This window comes from Phodopus roborovskii, unplaced genomic scaffold (assembly GCF_943737965.1).
Source record: "Phodopus roborovskii unplaced genomic scaffold, PHOROB, whole genome shotgun sequence".
NCBI classification, from domain to species: domain Eukaryota; kingdom Metazoa; phylum Chordata; class Mammalia; order Rodentia; family Cricetidae; genus Phodopus; species Phodopus roborovskii.
The window spans coordinates 4,623,531-4,646,821 of record NW_026126480.1 but is presented as its reverse complement, the minus strand read 5'-3'; the positions used below and the strand labels follow the sequence as shown (position 1 = coordinate 4,646,821).

Genomic DNA, 23,291 nt, shown 5'->3' with positions numbered 1-23,291 from the left:
CAGGCTTTTCTTCCCCAGGCAGTCATTAGTCCTGTTGTGTGTTTATCATGTAGATTAATTTCTATTTCTGAAATGAGCTTTTATGATGCCGTTCCTAAGAGGCGAGCACTACTTTTCTCCTCTTAATGTTAACATTGCATAGCTTTGTGTGGCTGTCTACAGATTATAAATCAATTTTACATAATGACATTTGTGGTCATTAACTAACTTTATGTAATACCCAACACAGGAGAAGTTTAATATGTGCTGTCAGAGTAAGAACACCGAGTGTCCTTTTATCACCAATACACAGTTTTCTATGTGGTGATTGTGCCATGTTTTCCCATTGGCCTCCTAAGTTTGTTTACTTATCTTGGCAAAAACCCTTGCTGTCAGGACCCAAGAAAAGGAGTTCATTCCATCTTGCCACAAGTTTAGAGAGCTCAAATCTGTCTTATTCTAAAAGACATTAGGTTGGCAGCTACAGGATGTTCTGGCCTTGGTGGCTGATATCTTTTATCTAAATAACAATAGACTTGGGCCCAGGTGCGTTTACTCTCTACCCTGAAGGCTGGGTGACAGGTGTGGCTACCAAATACCTGTAGGATTTAGGGAAGTAAATCTCTTTGCCCTTTATCCATGATAATAAGAGGCTACTGCCATTTTTGTCCTCACCATTGGTTGAATAGGAAAGATCGTGAAAGAATAAACAAAATGACATTCAGTATGGATTGAATGGCCCTCCTGACACCTACCCTGAGTCTCAGTCTTGGATTCTTAAACCCTTTAGCTAGTTTTTCCCTCATCCACACTCCCCGTCTCAGGCATGAACCTGGGGCTGTTCTGCTGGCTCCGATTGCAGCCCCACAAAGACAGCTTCTGATACCTTGTTTACCGTTACTTCTGGGGAGATACTCTGCTTTTAGGATATAACTGGTGATTTCCCCAGAGATCAACTATGCATTTTAGGTTATGTTAGTTTTCTTAGCTGCCATTCCAATGGCTGTGGCTCAATTTGCAGTTTCATCCTCAGAGGAGAACAGATAGGTAGCTGTTATCCTCAGAAAACAACGGCTTTCATCTCTGGGAATAAATACCTTCTATTTTTATAACCTTTCCATAAGCATTATTTTCCATTGTGTTCTGTATGTTCAGTCCAACAACATTCTCTGGAGGCCTGCCTGGGGGCAATATTTGAGCTAGGCTCTTGTAACAGATGCACTGACCTCATCTCTGGCATTCTCCTGCGATCTACTTATGTGTTTTATAAAGATTGAATTATAATGCTCCATAAAAAGTAACCTCATATCTTTTGCAATAATACTACTAACTCCCGAGTGCTTACTATGATGAGGACTTTGAGCCTCTGTGACCTTGTTCAGCCCTCTCTCTACAAGGTACATGTTAATGTCTATATAGGTAAATATCTATATAGTTTATAGGTGAGGATCTAATCTTAGGGAGCTCAAACAATTTGTGCTGGGGTTATATGAAGGATCATTGGCAAAGCAAAGAGCTGGCGTAGCCTGTCCGGTTTTCACATCTCTGCTCTGCTACCATTTCTTATAGTAGTTTCAGTTTTGTAGGGTTGCCTAGAGGAATGCTTTGTCAGATCATGAATATCTGCCTAGTTTGTTTACTGCTTTTTGAAGAAAGGTATTTTATAAGAGCTTTGGAAATGCTTTGAAATCAATCAGAACCATACATTTCCCATACTGACATATGTGCACAGATGTGGAGATGAAGATATTAAGGCTATTCATAGTCAGGCCACTAGGAAAGGCTGTTAAGAACTGTGGTCTGTGTGTTTTTTAAAGAGAGACTCAGGATCCTACTAAGGGTAATATAAAATGTCAAGATTAGGAAGTGTTCTTTGTTCCTTCAATAAAAACAAAACAAAATGCCCACATTTGAAGATTTACCTGTGAAACTGTTCTCAAAGTTAAGAAATAATATAAAAATGATAGCTACCTGTCATTTGCAGAAACTGGAAACTAAAGTAACTGTCCCCTCCACCCCAAAACTTATTAGGCCAAAATGAAGCTACCAACAAGCAGAAAATGTTAAAGTTAAAGCAATTTATAAAACAATGAAGAATTAATGACTCAAAAAAGTTTAATATATATATTAAAAGGAGGAAATGATTAATGATCAAAGCTGGCATTTCTTGTCTGTAAGCCTCTGGGACCAACTGCTGCTGTTTGCTGTGTGTTTGGAGCAGGGTGTTGCATGAGGACCTTGGTCCTCCACTTACATCAGAGGTTCCAGAGACTTGGGCTTTATGAAGATGGCGATGGGGTAGAGCTGGGCAACTTGTAACCGCTTAATCGCATTTCCCGATACATCAAGTATACAGTGTTTGCCCTGGGTAAGAGAAATACCACGTTAAAAATGCCAAGAAAAATGGCTAGTGTCCAGTGAAATAAAACTGTAAAAAAAAAAAAAAAATCTCACTTCAAAGAGTAATCCTAAGTCTGTGAGGGAGGTATTGCTGACTGCATTGTACAGGAAAGAAAACTAAGCAGTATTGACCAGTAACACACAATTCACCAGTAGGAAGACTGAAGGCCAGCTCTTGAGTATGGATAGAACTGCTGGATGGAGCAGACCTTTCATCATTTTACCCTGCACCAGTGTTAAACCTGTGAGAATGCTGATCACAGGAGCTTTGAGCATGTCTCTACACATTTGCTAGTTCTTAAATGTACTCTGTCATGATCATGCATGTTGGGAGGCAGACACCAAAGCATTACCTTCCGTTGTAGATGGTTAAATGCTGACTCTGCAGTAGGTATGCAAACGTGTTTGTTAGCGCATAAAAAGCCTATTCCTTTACAGCATACCTCATTTAACTTGGCTTCCAGACCTCTGGATGTTCAGGGCCAGGAGCTACTTTATAAAAAATTTCTGGAAAAGTAGAATCATTTGCCACATCACATTCTACCTCCTGGAGAGAAATGGCCTTATTACTCCGAGGCTAGGAGATCTTTACACAAGAAAAGAGGCATTTTTATGTAGATAGAAGCAGTCCTAAATCAATAATCCAGGGAAAAGTCATGTTGTTTGTACAAAGGGAAGACTCCAGTGAACACTCGAATGCTTATGAGAAATACACCAAGATGCTTCAGGCTTTACCATTTAAATAATAAATTCCAAGTTTGCTCTCTGTGAAGTGCATTGCTTACACGAAAGGTGGATTTGCTGCTTCATCCTGTGCTAGCTAGTACCTTTCCAGTCAACACAGGCCAGGGTTACTTATTCAAATAGGAAAATAGACACGGCTTTCCAGCTTGCTGGCTAGAAATGGTCCATACAGCTTGACAGACTCTTAACTGTTGGGTGGAGGAAACTAGAGATGTTCTAGTATGTTATCAGACATTATACTTCCTAATGTTGATAATGAAGACATCAATTATATCTATAAAATAGGGTACAGCATAGTATTTCCATATATGTTTATAGTGTCCTGATCAAGTCAATTATAGTCTTTCTACCGTCTCCTAATCAAACACATTCTGTCCTTACTAATTACTACTTTCAGGTCAATTCTGTTTAACATGAGAAAGAATGAATATGTAGTACTTGTCTTTGTATGACTGGCTTATATCTCACTTATGTTTCATTCATTTTGCTGCAGATGATATGTTTCCATTCTTTATGGTTGAAAAATACTCAAATATGATGACTATCTCTATCTATCTATCTATCTATCTATCTATCTATCTATCTATCTATCTATCTATCATGTATCATAAATCATCATTAGATTTTCTTTATTCATTTGCTACAGACACTGAGGCTGATTCTGTATTTTAGCTATTACTGACATTGCCACAAGCACCACAGACTTGGAAAAATCCCTTTGATATGCTGATTTTACTTATTTTGGATCTGTATCCAGTACAAAGCACAGATAGTTCAGGTAGATCTTGTTTTCAAGAAGTATTATTTTCGATTATGTGTATTCATGCGTGTCATATAGGGGTATGTGCACATGAGTGTAGGTGCTGGTGGAGGTCAGAGTTGTTGGATTCGCTGGAGCTAGAGTTGTGAACTACTTGACATAAGCTGAGAACTGAACTCAGGTTCTCTGCCAGAGCTGGAAGTGTTCCTAAGCCATCTCTCCAGGCCCTGACTTTAGTTTGGAGCACTCTATATTGCTCTCTCTGATGGCTATGCTAAGTTCACATTTCCCCTACAGAAGATCAGAATTTCTTTGTCTTTCAATCCTCCCAGCACTTGTTTACTTTTGTCATTTAGCCATTTTTACTGGGGTGCAGAACATGGCTTTGATTTTTTTTTTTTCTGATGTGTTTACCATTTTTATTTTGGTCATCTGATGTTTTCTTTTTAGAAGTGTCTTATCACACCATTTGTCTAGTTAAAACAATTGGATAATTATTTGTTAAGTGTTTAAGAGTTCCTATATACACATTGGATATCATCCCTCTTTCAGATGACTAGCTGGCAAGTATTTTCTTCCATACTGTGGGTTGTCTCTTTAGCTGATTGTTCTCATTTGTACAAACTTTTAGTTTGATGTAATCACATCTACCAATTTTTAATAATGTCTTCTGGGCTTTTAACGTCCTGTCCAATGTCTTGAAGTTTCCCTGCCATTTTCCCCTAGCAGTTGAAGAATTTCTGGTCTTATATTTAGGCTCATTACCCACTCTGAGAGGGTTGGTTTGTATGGGATGAGATAAGGTTTTAGAATTCTGTGTGAAGGTACCAAGCCTAATCAATATTGAAGAAAGAATCTCTTTCAGTATTTTTTGTATCTTTATTGAGATGTTTCTTGTCTCTCCTTAACTGGCCCCTCCCCATGTAGTGTCTTACTTTATAGCACAGGCTGTTCTCGAACTTTCAGTATCTCTTTTCTTCAGTTTTGTTTTTTCTTTTATAAGCTTCTGTGAGGCTAGTCTAATGGTGATGAAGACTTCAGTGTTTCCTGTCTTGCTGGCTAATCTTGGTAGGTAGAGGGCTTATTTTTATCTTTTTTCTCTAGGCCTAGGCTATCTTACTGTGTTCCCTCTTACACTGTAGATGTTTTGTTTTGATGAGGCAAGGTTTCTTTGTGTAGCTTTGGCTGTTCTAGAATTAGTGATGCAGAGCAGGCTAGGCTTGAACTCATAGAGATCCATTTGCCTCTGGCTCCCAAGTGCTGGGATTAGTCATGAGCCAACAATGTCTGGCTTTACCTTTGGTATCTTGTGTTCAATATTCTGTGGTAAAGATTGCATTTTGGTTATATTTATTTCAGGGCCTGTAAGCTACCCAGTCTTTTATGTCTACACAGCTTTCTTCTGTGCCCTGAAATTCTTTTCTCTCCATCTTATATACTTTTGAAATTGGGATATTTGTTCATTTAATGGCTCTGTAGATCTTTGATACTCTTGTCATTGTATTTTGTTTTGTTTGACTGTACTATTTTAAAAAAAAAAACTGTCTTGCTGTTCATATAACTTGAACTCATTTGAACTAATTGGCTGTGGAGGCTATCAGCTACAGCTTTTTGAGATGGTTTTTGCCTGGTAAACAGTAGGTGTTTCCTCTTGCACAGTTGATCTGCTATACCAGTGGCCTCCGTGGTGATGAGGTTCTAAAGTGTTTTCCCTCTGACCAGTGGTATGAGCCCAGGTACTACATGGGGAGAGGGGATAGCAGAGCGGGGGTGGCAGTGTGACGGTGTGAGCACAGTAGCAGGAATCATGATGCTCTTTGCTTCTGTTTAAGTGAAGGTGTCTGTCCAGGAGCAGGACCTTAGCCAGTGTTAGCCAAAGCTCCTCTTGAGAAAACAGTTGTTGGTGATGTGACATCTGGGGTTTTTGTTGTCATCTTACTCTTTCAGCTCTGGTGCCTGTCCTGGAATGAGGATGATGAGTGGGGCATGAATATATCCAGGCAGTTTTTTTTTTTTTCTTTTTTGTGCCTCTCTCTTGGTCAATGTGACAGCATTTCAAAATTTCCCAGGCACCACTTTGTGCCTACCTTCAGTCCTAGAACTAGCATGAAGCCACACATGATATAGCACACCTAATAATAAGGGCATCTTTCTCTTTCCTGTCTGTTTCAACACACATCCCTTATGGTGCAGGTTATTCAAGAGGCTTAGGTCACAGCCACTCTTCTGGGTTAAGCTGACTTCACAAGCTAGCCTCCTCCAAATCAGTAAAGTAGAATGAATGTCGGTTTAAAGAAAGGAAAATGCAAGATTTTCTGACCCCTAGGGAGTCCAAATCCAGATAGTAGCTCTGTTCTCTAAGTGGCTCCTGGGTCTGGCATGTTGGATGCCTTCTGGGGACAGATGTGAAATTCTTTTCCAAAACAAGGCTGCTGTATACATTTCAGGCTATTCATCCAAGTGGAATTTTCCTATAGGAGAGTTGCCAGCATCTACATTTTCTGAGAAGATCTTTTTAACTTTTACTCCTGCCAGGAGGGGACACATCTACCCCTGGTTTTGGAGGTGATGTTGCCAAGATGTTTGTTTTTGATTCATGCTATTGTTCCAGGTCTGTGCATGCATGGATGTATGGTTCTTTCTCTGTCTGTCTCATTTCCAGCTTACCTACCCCACTCTATACCTGTTACTTTGGGTCCTTGTGGAGGAGCTGAGTTGTTTAATTCATCACTTTATCAAAAGGAGGGACCACACTGAGTCAGACAGACAACTGTTTTCCTCCCCTGGATTATCTGCATGCTTTCATAGGATCTATCTATGGGGCAGATCTTAAAGCCACAGTAAAGTGTTTTCCTATTCTCCCTTCTTCTGATGGTGTCAGGAAGAGAATTTTGGCATTAGTGCCTTTTCTAAGTCAAAATTTCTGGCAGCAATAGGCTGGACCATTATCCCATGCATCTCCCTTTCACCATGAAAATGTTAAGTTTTCAGAGAGAGAAAAACTCAACTTCTCTAGGCAACTAATATTAGCAAAGCTCCCTTAATGAATTCAGTCTTATTAACCTGGGTCAGACAGTGAGCCAAAACAAACCAAGTCCCCTTAAACGGTGTGTGCTGTCTGGGTTAGTGGGTCTCCTCTCTTCCCTTCATCCACAAGTCAGTCACAATACAATGACATGGTCTTAGGGCAATTCCACCTCTGGATATTAATTAGCAATCAGGAAAGAGCAATGGCCAAGAAAAGTTTGCTACTAGAAACCTTTAGGGACTTGTAAGAGGACTGACAAACGTACCCTTTCTGCTACAAATCTCACAGACTGCACACTGGTTCCATATAAATTGTCATTGTACTGGCCAGCTTCTATAAATTTGTGCTCTTGGATATCTTTCTCCATTTGTTCTCTAGAAATGACAAAATGATAGTCCCTGCCATCAACTTCATAGTCACGCTTTGGCCTCGTAGTATCTATAAAAGAAGAAACAGTCAAAGTAAGATGCATTGATAATTTTAAACTTCTTTTCCATCTGATTTTTTCCCCACTATTCCTTCAACACAGATACGTAGATATGTGTCACAGACAATATAATGGGCCATGACACAGTAATGAATGCCAGGCTTACCATCTCCTATAAGCAATGATAAAACAGGACAAAATACAAGAAATAACTTGTTTCAGGTACCAGACAATGGATAAGGCATGGATATAATTACAATAGATGAGAAACGTGAGGAAAAAAAGTCTATATTTATCGTTCCTATCTGCCTTGATGCTGGTTCTAAGTGAAGAGTCCAGAGATAACTCAGTGTTAGAAGACATTGTCGTTCATATAAAATTGGGCATTTGGGGTGGTAGATAAAGCCACACATCTAGCCCCACCTAGAAGGCTCTTTTAGGCTGACTTGAGACCTGCCTTCAAAAGTCTAAAACCAAGTTACAAACACAACAAATACATTATTGCTTTATAAAAAGGAAATATTCTGTAAAGAAAGATAACAAAATCCAGATTCAACAATATGGCACTACACCTGAGTGTTAGTGAGTCTGCACATGTGTAATTCTAGCACTCAGGATTCAGCATCAGGAAGGTCATGAGTTCCAGGCCAGTACAGATTACATAGTGAGATCCTGTCCTCAAATAACCACTGCTCAACATATATAGCACACACAGAACAAAATAGGTTATGGAGAAATAGATCATATTTCTCCATATGTGCCATAATAATTAGGAAAAATGGGCATATCATTATGAATATGTTTAGGTACTTAAAGTCGGAGAATCAAGTCAGCAAAGTTAACAACTGTATGTTAATGTTTTGTTAGGAAGACAAAAGGAAAACAATCTAGTTATACAAGTTAAAAAATTTTTACCCATATCCAATCTTGGAATCAGGTATTTTCCCCTAAATATTTGTCTTAAAATTGATCAAAAGTTAAGATAAATTTATTCCCAAATATATTAAATATAGTAATTTATAACACAAAATTATATAACGGAGGGGAAATAAAAAATATCTATGTTTTTTTGTGAATATAGTTATTTTAAATTGTTATTTAACAAATTAGGCTTAAGATTTAAGCATATGAAGAATGTATTGGAAGGAGGAGTGATTTTGTTTCTAGATATTATATGGGATTCAATATACTTCTCAATTCCTTGGCTAACTTTTTAATTTTTAAAACTTTCCAAACCCTGTATAATCAGTATGTACTTATTCCCATAGAACAGAGCTAGTAATGAAAAAAAAAAAAAAAAAAGAAAAACAGAAAAAGAAAGGGGAGTAAGCACAAAGTAGAAGGGCAAGTTGCAGTAATATTTAAAGTTCTGATTTCCTTCTTTCAAATGGCAGATGCTGTGAACAAGCCAGGTCTTTCTTTGCCCCTCCCCACCTAAAGACATTCTTAGGAGCTGTTTGGAGCTGTTCTGCCTCTTCCCTGAGTCCCTGCTGGGAACCCTTTCTTGAGGTCCAGCAACCTTCCTGGACCTCTTTTTGTCTGTGTGCTGCATACACATAATTCCTTCTTTTCTTTATGACCCTCGGTGAATTTTTAGTACTAAAATGTTTGGGACAGTTGAAATTATAAATCTAAAACAACAAGTCCATAGAGCAGAGCTATTTGTTGGGATTGGATGTAAGAGCCTCTAAGAATTCAGATTTCCTAATGGCCTCATCTCTATTCACAGGCAGTTTTTGTGCAAGCTGGAAAGCAGAGGTGTGGTAGTGGTAGCTTTGAGAACCGACAGACATATTATTACAGGCTGTGTTTAAAGGGACTTGGAAATTTAATTGTTTATAATCTCAAAGCTTGAAATCTATAAAGGCCTATAGGATAGAACACACACACAATCTTCTGATAACCCAGGACTATCAAAATACAAGGAAAGACTGCTTGGCTTGAGGACTGACACACTGGACTAAGTCATCCAAAGATGATTTCAATGTGAGACTTTGCTTCTGATTGTATCTGGTCTATAGATAAAGATGCTACAGTGGTATTTCAATCAGTCTAGAAGAAGCCACTGAGACTTATAAATAGCATGTTGTCTTACGTGCTCTGGGAGATTCTAGAAGGCCTTGCTATCTTCTGGGGATGAAGGTCACTCCTTATCAGTAGAAAACAATACGTGGCAGCCCAGATCAAAAGTGTCAGGCAGATACCCTAAATTGGTGTCCAGATAGTAGGTAACTGATAACATTAGAATTACACTAGCAACTCTTTTTGAAGATTCAGGATTACACTTGATTATCCATCAAGGATTCAAGCTTTGGCCCAAAGAAAAGAAAAACAATACTTACGAGGCACACAGGAGCCAAACTTATCAGGAAATTCAGATATCAAGTCGTCATTGATTCGATCCTTCATGGGGCCCAGGATAATCACTGGCCGGGTATAGTTGACTGCAGGAAGGAAAGGAAGATGCCATTAAGGGGGGACTTCAAACCCCACAGGGTGGATATTGCCCTGTACTGCCGCAGAGGTGATTCTTCAGGGCAGACTGCCAACAGTTAAGGAGTGCTAAGGCCTTCCTTGCTTGGGGATAAATAACCCATAAAACCCTGCATACAGACATGGATGTTCAGCCCTCAGGATGCTGCCTCTGCTGCTATCTGGAATTTACTATCAGGGAATAGAGCAACTGTAGCAGCTACCAATGAAATGGAGGAGGAGCTCTGCTTCTCAGGCTTTACTTCCCCATGTCAAAACACCCAGATTTTGGGAGCTTTGGAGAAAAACACCCCAACCATCTTTTCAACCATTGTTTAAAGCCATTGTCAGTAGCAGTGACACCTCACGCATCTGTGCTTTCTTTTCCTCCACTCAGAATACTATCTGTACTCTGATTGGGGGCTTCCTGATCCCTAAGTACTTTAGAACATATTTAAGTCTATTTGATGCATCTTCTCATCTGATGCTTCAATTTTCTGTGCAACTTCTCTGTCAGCCACCACCAGCCACTTTATACATATCTGCAGAAACTCGGACTCCTGGAGCAGTCTGCACATGGCTTGCCTCTGAGGTCCTTTTCAAAACTGGGCTGGCATCAGCTTTCCTGGAGCTGTTCTCCATTAGCCCTCCAGCTCAGGCCTGAGGTCTTATTGGGGTCATGTCTCTCAAGGACTGTTCTGCCCTCCTGAGAGCTGTTACTGAGCCTAGGTCTGGCACACCTGAGTATTAACTGAGTTTGGTGTCATCTGTCATAGCCTGGGAATCAGGAACTTGGGCATGCCTGGAGACTTACTTTCCTGCCTTGTGACGGGTTCATAGGAGAGAATGAGATCTTCTTGTCCTCCTGAGAAGAAGAGAGAGGAAAATTAAGTTATAACCAGGAAACATATAGTTGAGGGTTAATTTTCCTTGCATTCTCTCCTTGAACCATTAAAAAAAAAATCCTCCATCCTCATAAAGCTCTAGTGTCTGGTTATTGCAGTCATACCAGATCTCTGTGGTGGGGCAGTGACCTGGGAGAGTGCTTTTTTATCTTACATGGAGTGCCATGCCTTCACACCGAGCATCCCAAATAAAGTCATTTGGGAAAGGGTCTATCCAGTGATTTCACGCTACCTCATCAGAATTTCTGATACTTTTGTTTCATCACTTACTTTATTTTCCTAAGTGTGTGGTCCAAAAGCAAGTGCCTATTTATTTTATGACATAGAAACTTTGTTAGAATATTATGACAGAGGTTTTAGTCTAATACTGAGTCATCATCAGAAATCTGTTGCTGTTCAGTTAAATTCGATTCAAACTGAGGACATGGGGTTATAGCTGTGGGGCACAGCATGTGTTCAACATGTGGAAGTCCCTGCCTTCAAGCCCTGGTCCCCACTCCAGGTTGAGACGTCTGTCCGAGGCTATTGCTTAAGATTGCTGCTAACTCATGCCTTGAACCTCCAGAATGAGAACTAAGGGAAGCAATGCTGTAAAAATGCCAGCATCTCCCAATGCATTTGTTACATGTCCTCTGCTTCTGGGTGGGCCTTGAGTCAACACACTGCTGTGGAGAGCAAGTTCAACTTTGGCAATCAGTTTTAAATGAAATTTATACACTGATCAACTAGGTGGTCATGGAGTTGTCTCAGTTCAGCTGCAAATCCCAAAGATTCTGCTCCTATATTTGCATTGGGTTTAGTGTTGGTTAACTTTTGGTGTGAGACTAGATTAGGGATATTGAAAACAGATCAGTATCTGCTAAAGGGGACATTTGAGGAGGAAAGGGATGGGGGTGGTCTTTTCCAAGGCCAAAAGACAGTGAACCTCATTGCTCTCTATACTATACTATACTATACTATACTATACTATACTATACTATACTATATATACTATAAAGTCTATGGGCTGTCTGTCTAAAACATATATAGTATGCAATACCAGTTTCTCTTTCATAGCTCCAGCCAGGGGAAAGTGAGTTGCTTTCATAAAATGTGGTAACTACACAGATGGTTTTAATAACTGCAGTTGATTCAGGTAGTTCTTCTATGTTTGTAATTGTAGAGTACATAGACCTTCTATAGAGCCTTGTAGTTGCAGGGGCAAATGTGGTTTTCTTACATTTTCAAGTGTAAGAAATGGCTGCCAACTTAAATTGTTTTTCATCTACCTCAAAAGAGGACTTGCTGTTGGTGTTGGCACTTTGAGGCCACCCTATATCCTGAAGGATCAGACTTGGCATCTTTCCTAAATGGCACCTGTCCGCAGATGTCCTAGAAGGGCTTAAGGAGGCATCCTTATGTGTGAGAAGGGGATTTGTGTGGTGGGATGATTGAGAATTTTGTGTATTTGGGGAAAGAATGATTCCCTGTGGATTAATTAAACTACACAAAATCAGATTTTAGATTTTTTTTTTTTAAGTGACTGCTGCTAAGCTTTAGTCATCTGATCTGGAGATACAAAGTGGGTGGGTAGAAGTTGTGGAGAAAGAGCTTGAGGGATAGTAGCATGGTTCACTAATGTTAGCAATGTTAGACTATGGCTTTATAGGGAAGGCTTGGTAAAATAATATGAAAGGAGAATCCCCATAGTGAGACAAAGCTTCAGGTGTCAGGTGATAGTTGTCACAGTCTGCCCTTTCCACTGGCCAATTCATGGAGACAAAGCTCCATCCACTGTAACTTCACAGTGTTGTAAGATGTTATAGAACTCACACCATGATTTCCGTTGTGAAAAACAAGATGAGTAATGAGCTCAAAGAAGGTTCCATTCTGCGTGTCTGTGAATAGGATCATTTCCTTTGGGAAATACAGTTTCCTCTAAATAAATACAACACGTCATGCTTCTATTTGAATCTCTTTCCAGTCATCTTGCAGATCACCCCAATGGGATCTTCCAAATGAAAATCTTAAATAAGACATCTGATGTCAGTCTAGATCATTTGTGGTTTTGAAAACCAGCAAAAGCCAGCTTTGATGAGAGAATTGTTTGTCCATTGCTTTTTGGTATGTCTCTCACAGAACTGCTTTTCATTCACAGCAGTAGAACAGGCAGGTAGTGATGTAATGTGGTATCCTTTATGCATCCCAATTCTTATGGCCCTGTGCAAGAATGGAAGCTGCTGGAGAAGACAGGAAAGCTGAAGTTATCTAAGAGCTATGGATTCCATATTTTATGCTCAAGTTAAAAAACAAAAGAGTGGAAAGGGAACAATTCTGTAGCAACAACAAAGAGGAAAAATCCGTATCTTTATGTCATTCTGCAGGACACATGGGGCTTTCCTTCCTGTCTACTGGCTTCTTTTTTTCAGAGAATTTCTTGGGTAGTTGGTACTCTGGTGACCCATTTTATAGATGGAGCTGAGGTTCAGAGAATTTGATGAGGCTCATTTGCTTAGCTAGTAAGTAGCAGAGCCATTTAAACCCACAATTGTTCTTCTCTGTTGCCTTTACCATACTATCTCAGGAGGACCAGGGATGTAGGCTTCTCTCTAAGGCTCACCGGAGCTTGCTGTGAACAAAGGGTATGGGTCAGAAGAGGGCAGGATGGCCAAGAGGTCTATGTATAAACACCAGCTTTTCCATTTTCTCTTGCTCTCTGTTGCTATACCATCTGCATAGTCACCCTTAGTAGTTACTTTTTTCTTTCCTCACAAGAGTTTGTACCTTTTGCCAGCTGTTATTCTAAGTGCCAAACTATTCTGTCTTGTTTTGGCAACTTTGTGGCTGGCAGTGGGCAAGCAGCACATGCTGTGGGGTTTGCAGCTGCCAGACATTTGGCACAGTTGTTTTTTAACAGACTCGACACAACACTGGGTGTGTGAATCAGGGAGCCAGTCAGTGAGATGTGGTTAGAGTGAGACCCCAGTGTGCCTTCAGGAAAGAGAACAAACAAAAGAGGCAGGAGGGGAGTGGGGGCTGGTGCTAGTAACATTGTATTTAATGTTCTAAATTTAGTTCTTAGGGCTCTGCACCTTATGGCTATTAAGAATCCATCTGCTTCGCAGGACCAAAGAACATTAGCATGGGGACGGGTTAGACTATGCCTGGTAGATGGTGGTTATGGAGGACATGGTGGTGTTCTATGTTCTCAATGGAAATTATAGAGTAGTCACTGCCTGGAGTTCTGATGAGCTGCAGTGTGGCCACAACAAGCCGTTTATGTATATTTCTTAATTTTTCTTCTTTTATTAGTCTGTATGTCTGTGCATCCTTGCATGCTTGGTGCCTGTAGAGGCCAGAAGAGGGCATTGGATCCTCTTGGAACTGGAGTTAGACAGTTGTGAAACTCAGGTCTTCTGGAAGACTAGCCAGTGTTCTTAACTGCTGAGCCATCTCTCCAGCTCCTCCATACAGTTCTTCAAGCAGTTACTTCCAATTGGTTACACTTGGCATCTTGATTTAAATCTGTTTGTTAGCTCAGTATCTCCGCAGGATAGTCAGAAGATTAAATTACATAACCACCAGAAGGCCCTTAACAACTTTCCCGAGACAGGGTTTCACTGTGTACCCTTGGCTGTTCTAGAACTCACTCTAGACCAGGTTGGCTTTTTGAATCACAGAGATATGTCTGCTTCTGCCTCTTGAGAGCTGGATTAATCACTGACCAGCTAGTTTTAGTCTTGATAATCTGATCAGTGGTTCAGAATTAAACAACTAAAGGCTGGGTTTATAAACCATGGAGTGGAGGAAAGCTTGCCTGAGAGCCAGAATCACAAGGTCTCAATTGCAGGTTCAAGGCTACACTGAATGAGGCATGCAGCCTCTTACAGATCTGGCTGTCTCCTATGCACAGCAATACTATCATGATTGCAAAAGTAAAATGGATAATTACAATGAAAGAATTAGATGCAGCCATGAGCAATACTTGTGAAAAGTGGAGTGGGATAGAAAGTATGGGAGCCACAATTACTAACTTTCAGGAGAGTCTTAGGTCTCCTCATCTCAGAGACTACACACTCAGCTCATTTTTTTTTCCTCCAAGATCCTTATTTGGAAAATTCTAACTTAACTGATAATTGTCAACTCCCATGCAACCATCATGTGTAAAGAGCTTGATGGAGTTTTGAGACAGCAAGTCATCAGCTCTGGAGGTTGGCCTGGTCCTGCTAATACCTGTTTGATACTTATTACCTCCCAATACAAGGGCAATTGGAAGGTCTATACAGGAGGGCCAAAAACATGAGCCTTAACTTGACTACTTTATTGGTGGAAGGAAATAAGAAACTATTCATTAACTAAGGTTTTGAAGTGGTATTTTGTATAATTAGGCAATATACATGTTAAGTAATTACATTTTTAGATGCTACTCAACATAGTAGGACTTGAGAAAGTTATTTTGCAATGCTTGATGTGACATAGCAGATGTCCAAATTATGTCATAGAAGTGGAGGCTTGTGAACATGCATGTGTAAGGCTGTGTGTCTCTGGAATGCAGCATGAATGGTGCTTTGTGCACTGAGTGGCACATTAGCCTTTGAATTATTTTGTACCATCCACATCTTATAAAGCCACCCTGTCTCCAGATTGAATAGGCAACATTTTCAAAGTGGCAAAGAGTCTTTTTGTGTTTGTTTGTACTGCTATTCATAAGACATAAAATTAGTCTCAATTATAGCAAAAGCCAGAAATTCGTTAGAAAAAAAATACAGCCTATTTTGATATCAAAGTTGCCTCTTTCTGGAACACATGTCTCGGCCATGGCTCTGCCATTTTGGTGTAAGACTGCCCCTCACAGAAAGTTCCTTTGTCCCCCTTGACATGTGATCTGCTTTCCAAAGCTTAACACACAGGTCATTTTTCTGTCTGGAAGTATCGTGGATGCACCTGCTGTGCTGGAGTCAGATTGTCCATTTATTAAGCTCTCTTTCCAAGTACATGTGCAGTAAGATCCAGCTTGATCAATTTTCATACGGGGTTTTATAGCATGGAGAAATGGGACCTTGCATGTAGAAGCCACCAAATGAATCAGTCAACATTCTTCTTAGCTTTGGAGGAAATCTTGCATGCCTGACCCCTATAATCCGAGACCCCAAATGAATGATTTAACATCTGCTTTACTAACATCATGACTCCAGCTCCAAGTCCCCCTCTTCTCATAGGTAATTCATGGTGTGTGCAATTGTTTCCTCCATTACCTGGGTAAATTCTTGTGTGCGGTTACTATTTGGGAGGGGAAAGAATGATTGGTGTCATCATGGCACATCACTCTGACAGCTCAAAGCTGTGGCTTAAATTCTGTCACTTAGTGGTTCTGGAAAAAATATTTCAGAAATGTGATTTCCAAAGAAGGTAGTTCAGTCCATGAAGAGGACTGAAGAATAAAACATCCATTTTCCTTTTTTATAGCTCTGTCTACTGGAGGGGAGCAAAGTCCTTGAAAACTGAAAACTAAAGAAATTAGTGTCATCGTCTTCATGAGGACCAAACAAGTTCTTCACATTTCACCTCGTGAAACATCAAGGGTGGCTCATGGAGTTAGAAAGGTAAGCTTTGGCCCTTCCTTCTTTACTGGTTCTGAATTGAAAACCACATGACAATCTTTTTTTTTCTCCTACTGTTGGGTTAACCATAAAAGTAGGAAGAGTACAACCAGGTTGAACACAAGAACTCTGGATCCTTCCATCAGTGAGATTCGATGGAAATTTCTCTCTTAATAACACTATCAATTTGACAATTATGTAACCTCAACATTCTCAACATTATCACAATTTTGTCATTCAGTCTTTGGTCTGTGTCATCTTCCTTTTCTGTTTCTCACCATTACCTGACACCCTTCTCTGGTGTGTGTGTGTTTTCTACTCCAGGTTATACTTACTAATTGGCACTCTGCTTCAAATGGCATGATTTTTATAAAGCACCATACATAAATGGGGTAGGACAAGTATGTCCAAAACAATTTTACTTTACAATTAATAGTCAAGCAAAAGACAATACCAATCTCTGCATTGGTGTTTATTTATGTGGACCATGTATTGGGCCTGCAGTTTTCTGACACCTTGACAATTATTTTTGGGGTAGCCCCTTTTGTTAAGCAGTGTAAATCGATAGTAAAGACATCATAAAGACCCAGAGGTAATAGGTACCTCTATTAGTCACCAAACACCAGCAAGTAGGAAGCAAAAAACCGTGAGAGGTGATTAGAAGGCTGTGCTTATTGTTTGGTGAATATTTCCACACACTAAGCAAATGGCTTGGGTTTACCAAAGACAGAGAACATTTTTTAAACTAGTTACCTACCTTTTCAGTTATGTTTTGTGACCTAAAAAGTTTTGAAAATTCTTTCAGCATTAGATGAAGTGTTTTCATCAATTTCCCAACCATCCCCCAAATAGTGTTAGACACATGGATATGCTATGTGTCTTAAAATATTAGTAAAGGAGAAAGTGATACAAAAGACACCTGATTTAAAGGAAACACTGTAAGTTAGAGATGCTTCAGCTCCAGGAGCAGAAGGAAAACGGCCAATGAGGATAATAGAATCATGACCTTCTCCCTTCCTATAGGGAGGTTAAATTGATTTTGGGAATAGAATGTCAAAATCTTCCATCATGGGGTTACAAGCAGCTGAACTTCAAATTGGTATCTGAAAAATCTGTGCCTGCATGCACAAATTATGTTAGGGTCCATTGATGGCCCCTGTGTCATTTGTATCTTTCCACATCAAATGCTGATTTCATTTCAAGCCATTTGCTTTGGAGAAGGATGACCAAAAGGGGGAAAAAAAAAAAAAAAAAAAAAAAAAAAAAAAAAAAGGCAGCAGTTGAAAAGATTCCGAAATGACTATCACAGGCAATGGGGGCAACTGCAAAGAAAAAAACCACAAGCCCAAGCAGTAACTTACGGCAGCTACTTTCGCTATCGCTGGCATTAGAAGAGACGTGTTCTGCAAGGACAGCACAGCAAATTAAAGAAGGATCAAGCATCAGAGAGCAGCCAGAACTGAAAGGACACACCCATGCAAAGCTATTGGAAATGTGAGCAAAGGGCAAGTGAAAGGCTGCAGAAGAATCGCACCAAGAGAACCCAGATAAGACAAAGATGAAAACTTTATTGCCAGTTTGCACAATACTGCTGTTTCTTCCTTTCAGCAAATAAGAAAAGAACCTTTAATTATCAAACAGCAAACAATGGCAGCCTAGGTAGAGTTCTTTCTACAAGTGACATATCCATAGAGTTCTGATTTTCCAGACTGGTGTTGTGAAGGACAGTGTGTATCCACTGTCGTGTAGGCGATTTTCTGTATCTATTTTAGCCCTTCTTATTTTGAAGGGAGACTGCATTTGCCAACTGATCCCTGGAGTCCCTTTGATTTTTCCATTTAAATACTTTGCAAGCAAATCCTCTGGTCTAACAGGGATTCTTAAAGCTCTTTCCTGCTTCAGTGAGTAGAAAATATGGGAGGAAGCAATCAGTCCCTGAGAAATATTTCATGACTTAGTTTTTATTCTATAATCCTTGCTTGAATAGTTATTAAATTCTGGGAGAATAGAGCAGGCAGAAGAAGATAAATAGCCTGATGCCAGGTGTGGGATCTGGCATGAATTATGTTTAATTCATCCTGAAGGTCTCAGCTAACAGCAGAGATATGTGTAATATTCAGTTGATGAGTTGGTCACATACAACTTATCAACTTCTTCATGTATCACTGCACTAAAATGATATATATGTGACTACTCAGCTCTTTCAAGACTTAAATAAGAGGAAAAAGAGCACATTATCTATCCTCTAACAGAAAAATAAGTGCTTTAAAATACTTTGACATATACTTTTTTTTCCCTTGGCTTGCTGAGGGGATTGATTCTGTAGTATAAAACTAATGAAAACCAAAGCAATTACTGATTTCAAACCATTTGTCTCTGTGTGGCTTTATGGCTGGAGTTGTGCTGTTAATCTGGGCACAGATTTAACAGTTCAAAGACTCATGGTGACGGGGTAGATGAACCCATGAAAGTCTGCTTTCTGTCACCGAGTAGACAGGGAAGATGGAACCCTGTATTGCAGGGCATCTTCGTGGCTATTCCTTTCATACCTACTTTTAATTCACTAATTAAATCTGTTCAGTTTTTAAAGAGTAAGCAAACTTCTATTCTAGACATTCTGGATTCAACAGGGCATTACATACTTTTAAAATTATGTTTACTATTAGTCTAAAACAATCACTTTCCCTTTCCAAATGGAAATTGTATAAATTCCTCCAGATAGTGCTTGGTGCCATCCAGATGATGCTGAAATCTGTGGTCAAATCTCATACCACACTCCATAAAATTTTCAAAGATAAAGTTTTCATCTTTAAGGAGAGCAGCACTTAAACAATTTTGTTTTCTCCAGCTACATATCTTAAACAGGCCACTGAGAGTCAACACTCGAACCCTGAAAGGCAGGCATCAGCACACACGCAGGCTTGTGAAAACAGCCCTTGAATGTGAAATCCAGCTCAATGGTATTTTGCTTTATTAAATGAACAACTGAAAATACCTCCTGTAGCTATTACATTAAAGTAAGCAAAACAAAACTGAATATGTGATACATTTATAAAAGATACAACATTGGTGCTTCTAGAGTGGATTTAGAATTAAAGAAAGCAAAATCATAGCATAGGATTTTGAGACACAGATACTTGTTTTTAATTGCTAAGTGCAATGAGACATAGACCAAAGACATGAATAAGTAGAAAATGTAAAGGTCTAATATATCTTATTTTTCATTCTGTACTACAAGATGAACCCCTGACAACATAATGCAGCTGGTAACTCAAATCAACAAAGGGTATTAATATGTATCTAAATTATCATACAAACGGTTCAAGAAGGACCACTGCAAGTCAGAGAAAAAAAATCAGTCAAAGTTAATAACAAAGAATTAAGGCTCAGATAGCTCAATATTTACTTTTTGGGAATGCATGTTGCTTTTGGCTACAAAACAGCTCCTTTATTAACAGTGAAGTATAGCTCAATTATAGAGTTGGGCAAGGTCGTTATATCTTTCCATGTTGAAAAGGCAGAAGAAAGAACGTAAAGGATAGTTCTACTTTGCCATTCTAGAACACTTCGCTCACCCTTTCTTTGCAACATCGTCTTTTGCTCTGAGAGGAAGTTGGTGGCTGAGCAAATGATGGATGCAAGATAGACATCCAGACCATGTTGGCCATTGTCACATGGCCAGAAAGGGGGAGGTGTTGAGGTGTTGCCCACAGCAGGAGTTACACTGCCTGACACATTTCGCTTTTAAATGCCGACATGCAGAACAAAATGGCCGAAAATTATTTTATAGGAGCATTCACAGCTAGGTAACAAATCAAACTCGTATCGTGTGCATGCTAGGAATGAAAGGCCCTCAAGAAAAGGAACAAAAGCCAAACTCAAAAGGAAAGGAAAAGAAAAGTTAACAGTGACCATTCCTGGAAACTTACTCAGAGTCTTTGTTCCATAACCGTCGTCACCTAATCCGGGGATGTCCTGCATGGAAGTCCCCAGAGAGAGCAATGGGAGAGGAAGAACAGCCACGGAAGAGGAAGGTAGAGGTCAGTGGAGTTGAAATGGATACTACCATGACAGACCGTGTTGCCCAAGCAATCTGGATCCCACTGTCTTTCATTTTGAAATAACTTTCATCCCAAACTCCCTGAGCTGAGTCATAAAAGGAAAATTTTGATTTATAAACCCTCAAAAGGTTGAAGCCAGAGATTGTGGGGAATATAAAGATTCAGTGAGTGTAATTTTTTTTTCACTGTCAAAGAATGTCCCCACTCCAAATTTCATCACAAATTCTGCATCCACCACTACAAGCTCCCTTCTCAGCATATATTTAATGGCTTCTTGGAGGGTAAGAGTGAAGCAATGCACCAATACTCAATGAAAGTCACTGAATTACTTCTAATAAGCTGGCATCCAAAACAAAATATATATGTGGCAATGTAATCCAATATGTCTGAACAGAAAGGAATTTTTTCCTCAAGCCTTAGGGAGTTGCATGATCATACCTGACCTGTTCCTGGTCACAGAGAAATGCTGGTTGGAATTGAAGCCCCAGCTTTGTCAAGGCCCTTTCTGTAAAACATAGCCCCAGGAAAGGAAGGATCCAGACTGCAGTCAAACACTGGTCACAGTAGTAAAACCTGCCCTGCCTGCCTGCCATGTTGTTTGCCTTGGTGTATGGAGTGGGACAGCCTGTCATGAGTGTTGCCCGTGAAGATTTTTTTTCTTGTGTTGCATGTGACATTATCTTTAGAATCTACTTACGTTCAGGATCACTGGTTTCCTGCTCACTCTGCTCCTTGTTCTTGTAGAATGGGAATTTTCGTGAAAAGATGAAGCTCTTTTTACGCTTGTCATTGAATGACTGTGAAGGAAAAAAGGCATGGGGCAAAAACAGGGGGCGTCTAATTGTTGTCACACTCATGCTGACAGAACAACTAGTTTGTAAAAGCACAGAAAGCTGTAGTGACGCAAGTGGACACTCAACAGAGGTGCTGAAGGGTTCTAAAGGCAGACTCTATTCTCAAGGAGTGCCAACTCTTGACAATGGTGCCTTGGGAAAATGGTTTTACAGTCAGAACACTCCTTGCAGCTAAATGGTGACAGAGGGTATGTTGTAGAGTGGAAGATCCAGGCTTTATTCAGGTTCTACAGTTTGTCAATCACCTTTTGACAAGTAATTGGATCTCTCTGAAGTTTGGAATCTTCATCTACAAATCAACACATTTCTTAGGTGTTGAGATCACACGAGGCAATATCCACACGAAGTACTATACAATTCTCATTTTATTACTGTCTGGCATAATATGACTGTAAAAAAGTAGGTTTCTTTTGCCTCATTGTCTAGCAGTCTTGAAGTTGAATTATTTCAGCTTGGATTTAATTAAAATTGTATAAGAAGTCTTGTGGATTTATGACACATGATAATTATAGTGTAACATTTTAATTCAAAAGATAATTTAGCCTCACATCCTCATTATGGACTAGCTGGAGAAGCACAGAGAGGTTGAGGCCAATATCAGTGTCACAGATTTCATTGGTGACAGTCAGCAAGTACTCACCCAGAAGCTGCTAATGTGGTATTTACTTGGTAATCCCCCAAGCATGGGAGAAATGACAGTCACCCATCTACATTTTGGTAGAGGTGGAACATTAGGATGAATACCTTTAAGGCAGAAGCCATCTATGGAGCTGGATTAAAAATAACATATATATTTTAGTTATTAGAATGCAATTACCCTAGCACATGCCTGTTTGTAGATTTTTAAAGAAAATCCAATTATTTGCATGATGGCTATTAATAAGTATTTTATGGGTTGTTCTTGGTGAAATGGGACCATTCAAGTCTTATTAATTTCATAGAAAAACATCTCCATGGTCCAGGGTTTCTTACTTGCTTGCACAGGTTTTAAATTGAATTGCCAATGGTAATATGAAAAGGGGTACTCTAACCCAGGGTTAGCATTGGCCACTGGCAGGAAGAACTGTGGATCCAGAGAAGTGACAGTTTGGAGGAAATGAGTACTTGTTGATTGAGAGGTAAGCATTTTGTCCCATTCATGAGACTTAGCCTTATGCCCATATTAATTAGAAGCTTGACAAAAATAATTGGTGCAAATAAGGCATTTACTTTGCATACTTGTGCTCCTCTATCAAGTTCATTCAGGAAACATGGAGCTAAATTTTACGCCAGATCAGGAAAAGTTTGATATCTCATATTAGAGTGCTACATTCTTGGAGCTTAGGTCTGCAGACAGCACCTGTGTTTAACAGAGTTTTATCATATCTGGGAAGTGCCCTGTGTTTCCCTTAGAGGAACATTACAATTACATGTTGTTGCATCACTCCAGTGTCATGCCACTTTTACATTTCAAGCATATTTAAACTCCAGTAACTGAAAGTAAAAGAAAAATATTATGTGAGAATTAATGGCATGTGATATCACAGGGGGTGTTAGACACTATTCTTTAACATTACAGATGATTTTTCATGCAAAACAATTATGAAATCTCATGCAAATACAAAATTATGCCAAGAGGAAGAAAGCCAGGGGTGTGAACACACAAATATATGCAGATGGATAATGCAGAGGTTTCTAGGGCCCCAAAGTGGTGTTGCATGCAAACCACATCATTTACATTGCCTCACTGGTCAAAGGAAAATGAAAAGGTGTTGTCTTTGATTAGTTCTTTCATGTTTCAAAGCAAGGAATGTAATGTGTTAACATTTCCCAATTATGAAAATGTTGTGTATCATGAGTTCTCTGATCGGACATAGTAATACTGAACAGCACATCTTTTAAAAGGACAGAAAATACATGATATACCCCAGAAGTAAACTTTATAACAGTATTACGAACAAATGTACTTCAGTTCCTCCCTGCATAACATGGAAGGCACTGGACCCCTTCATGGTCACACTTTCTTACACGTATGGACACAAAATCAAATCACCATTTCAGTTTACTCAGATTTCAATGTTTTGCATATAAGGGTCTTACTGA

The 23,291-nt window shown here is 39.6% G+C and overlaps 1 protein-coding gene across 18 annotated transcripts in view; it reads right to left on the bottom strand.

Annotated features, from left to right (window-relative positions):
* The window catches only part of Dlg2 (discs large MAGUK scaffold protein 2), a 1,341,778-nt gene that overhangs the window by 5,724 nt on the left and 1,312,763 nt on the right, over positions 1–23,291 (bottom strand). For 7 of the 18 annotated variants that reach the window (XM_051192230.1, XM_051192231.1, XM_051192225.1 and 4 more), the window contains 6 exons: positions 21,053–21,152; positions 17,656–17,697; positions 10,625–10,675; positions 9,681–9,782; positions 7,177–7,349; positions 2,234–2,343 (listed from right to left, as the gene is read on the bottom strand). In XM_051192230.1, coding sequence (XP_051048187.1) covers positions 2,234–2,343; positions 7,177–7,349; positions 9,681–9,782; positions 10,625–10,675; positions 17,656–17,697; positions 21,053–21,152 — 578 coding nt within the window. Of the gene's footprint in view, positions 1–2,233; positions 2,344–7,176; positions 7,350–9,680; positions 9,783–10,624; positions 10,676–17,655; positions 17,698–20,223; positions 20,270–21,052; positions 21,153–23,291 lie in introns of all 18 variants that reach the window. The other 11 variants (XM_051192232.1, XM_051192239.1, XM_051192228.1 and 8 more) reach the window with 3 other exon arrangements.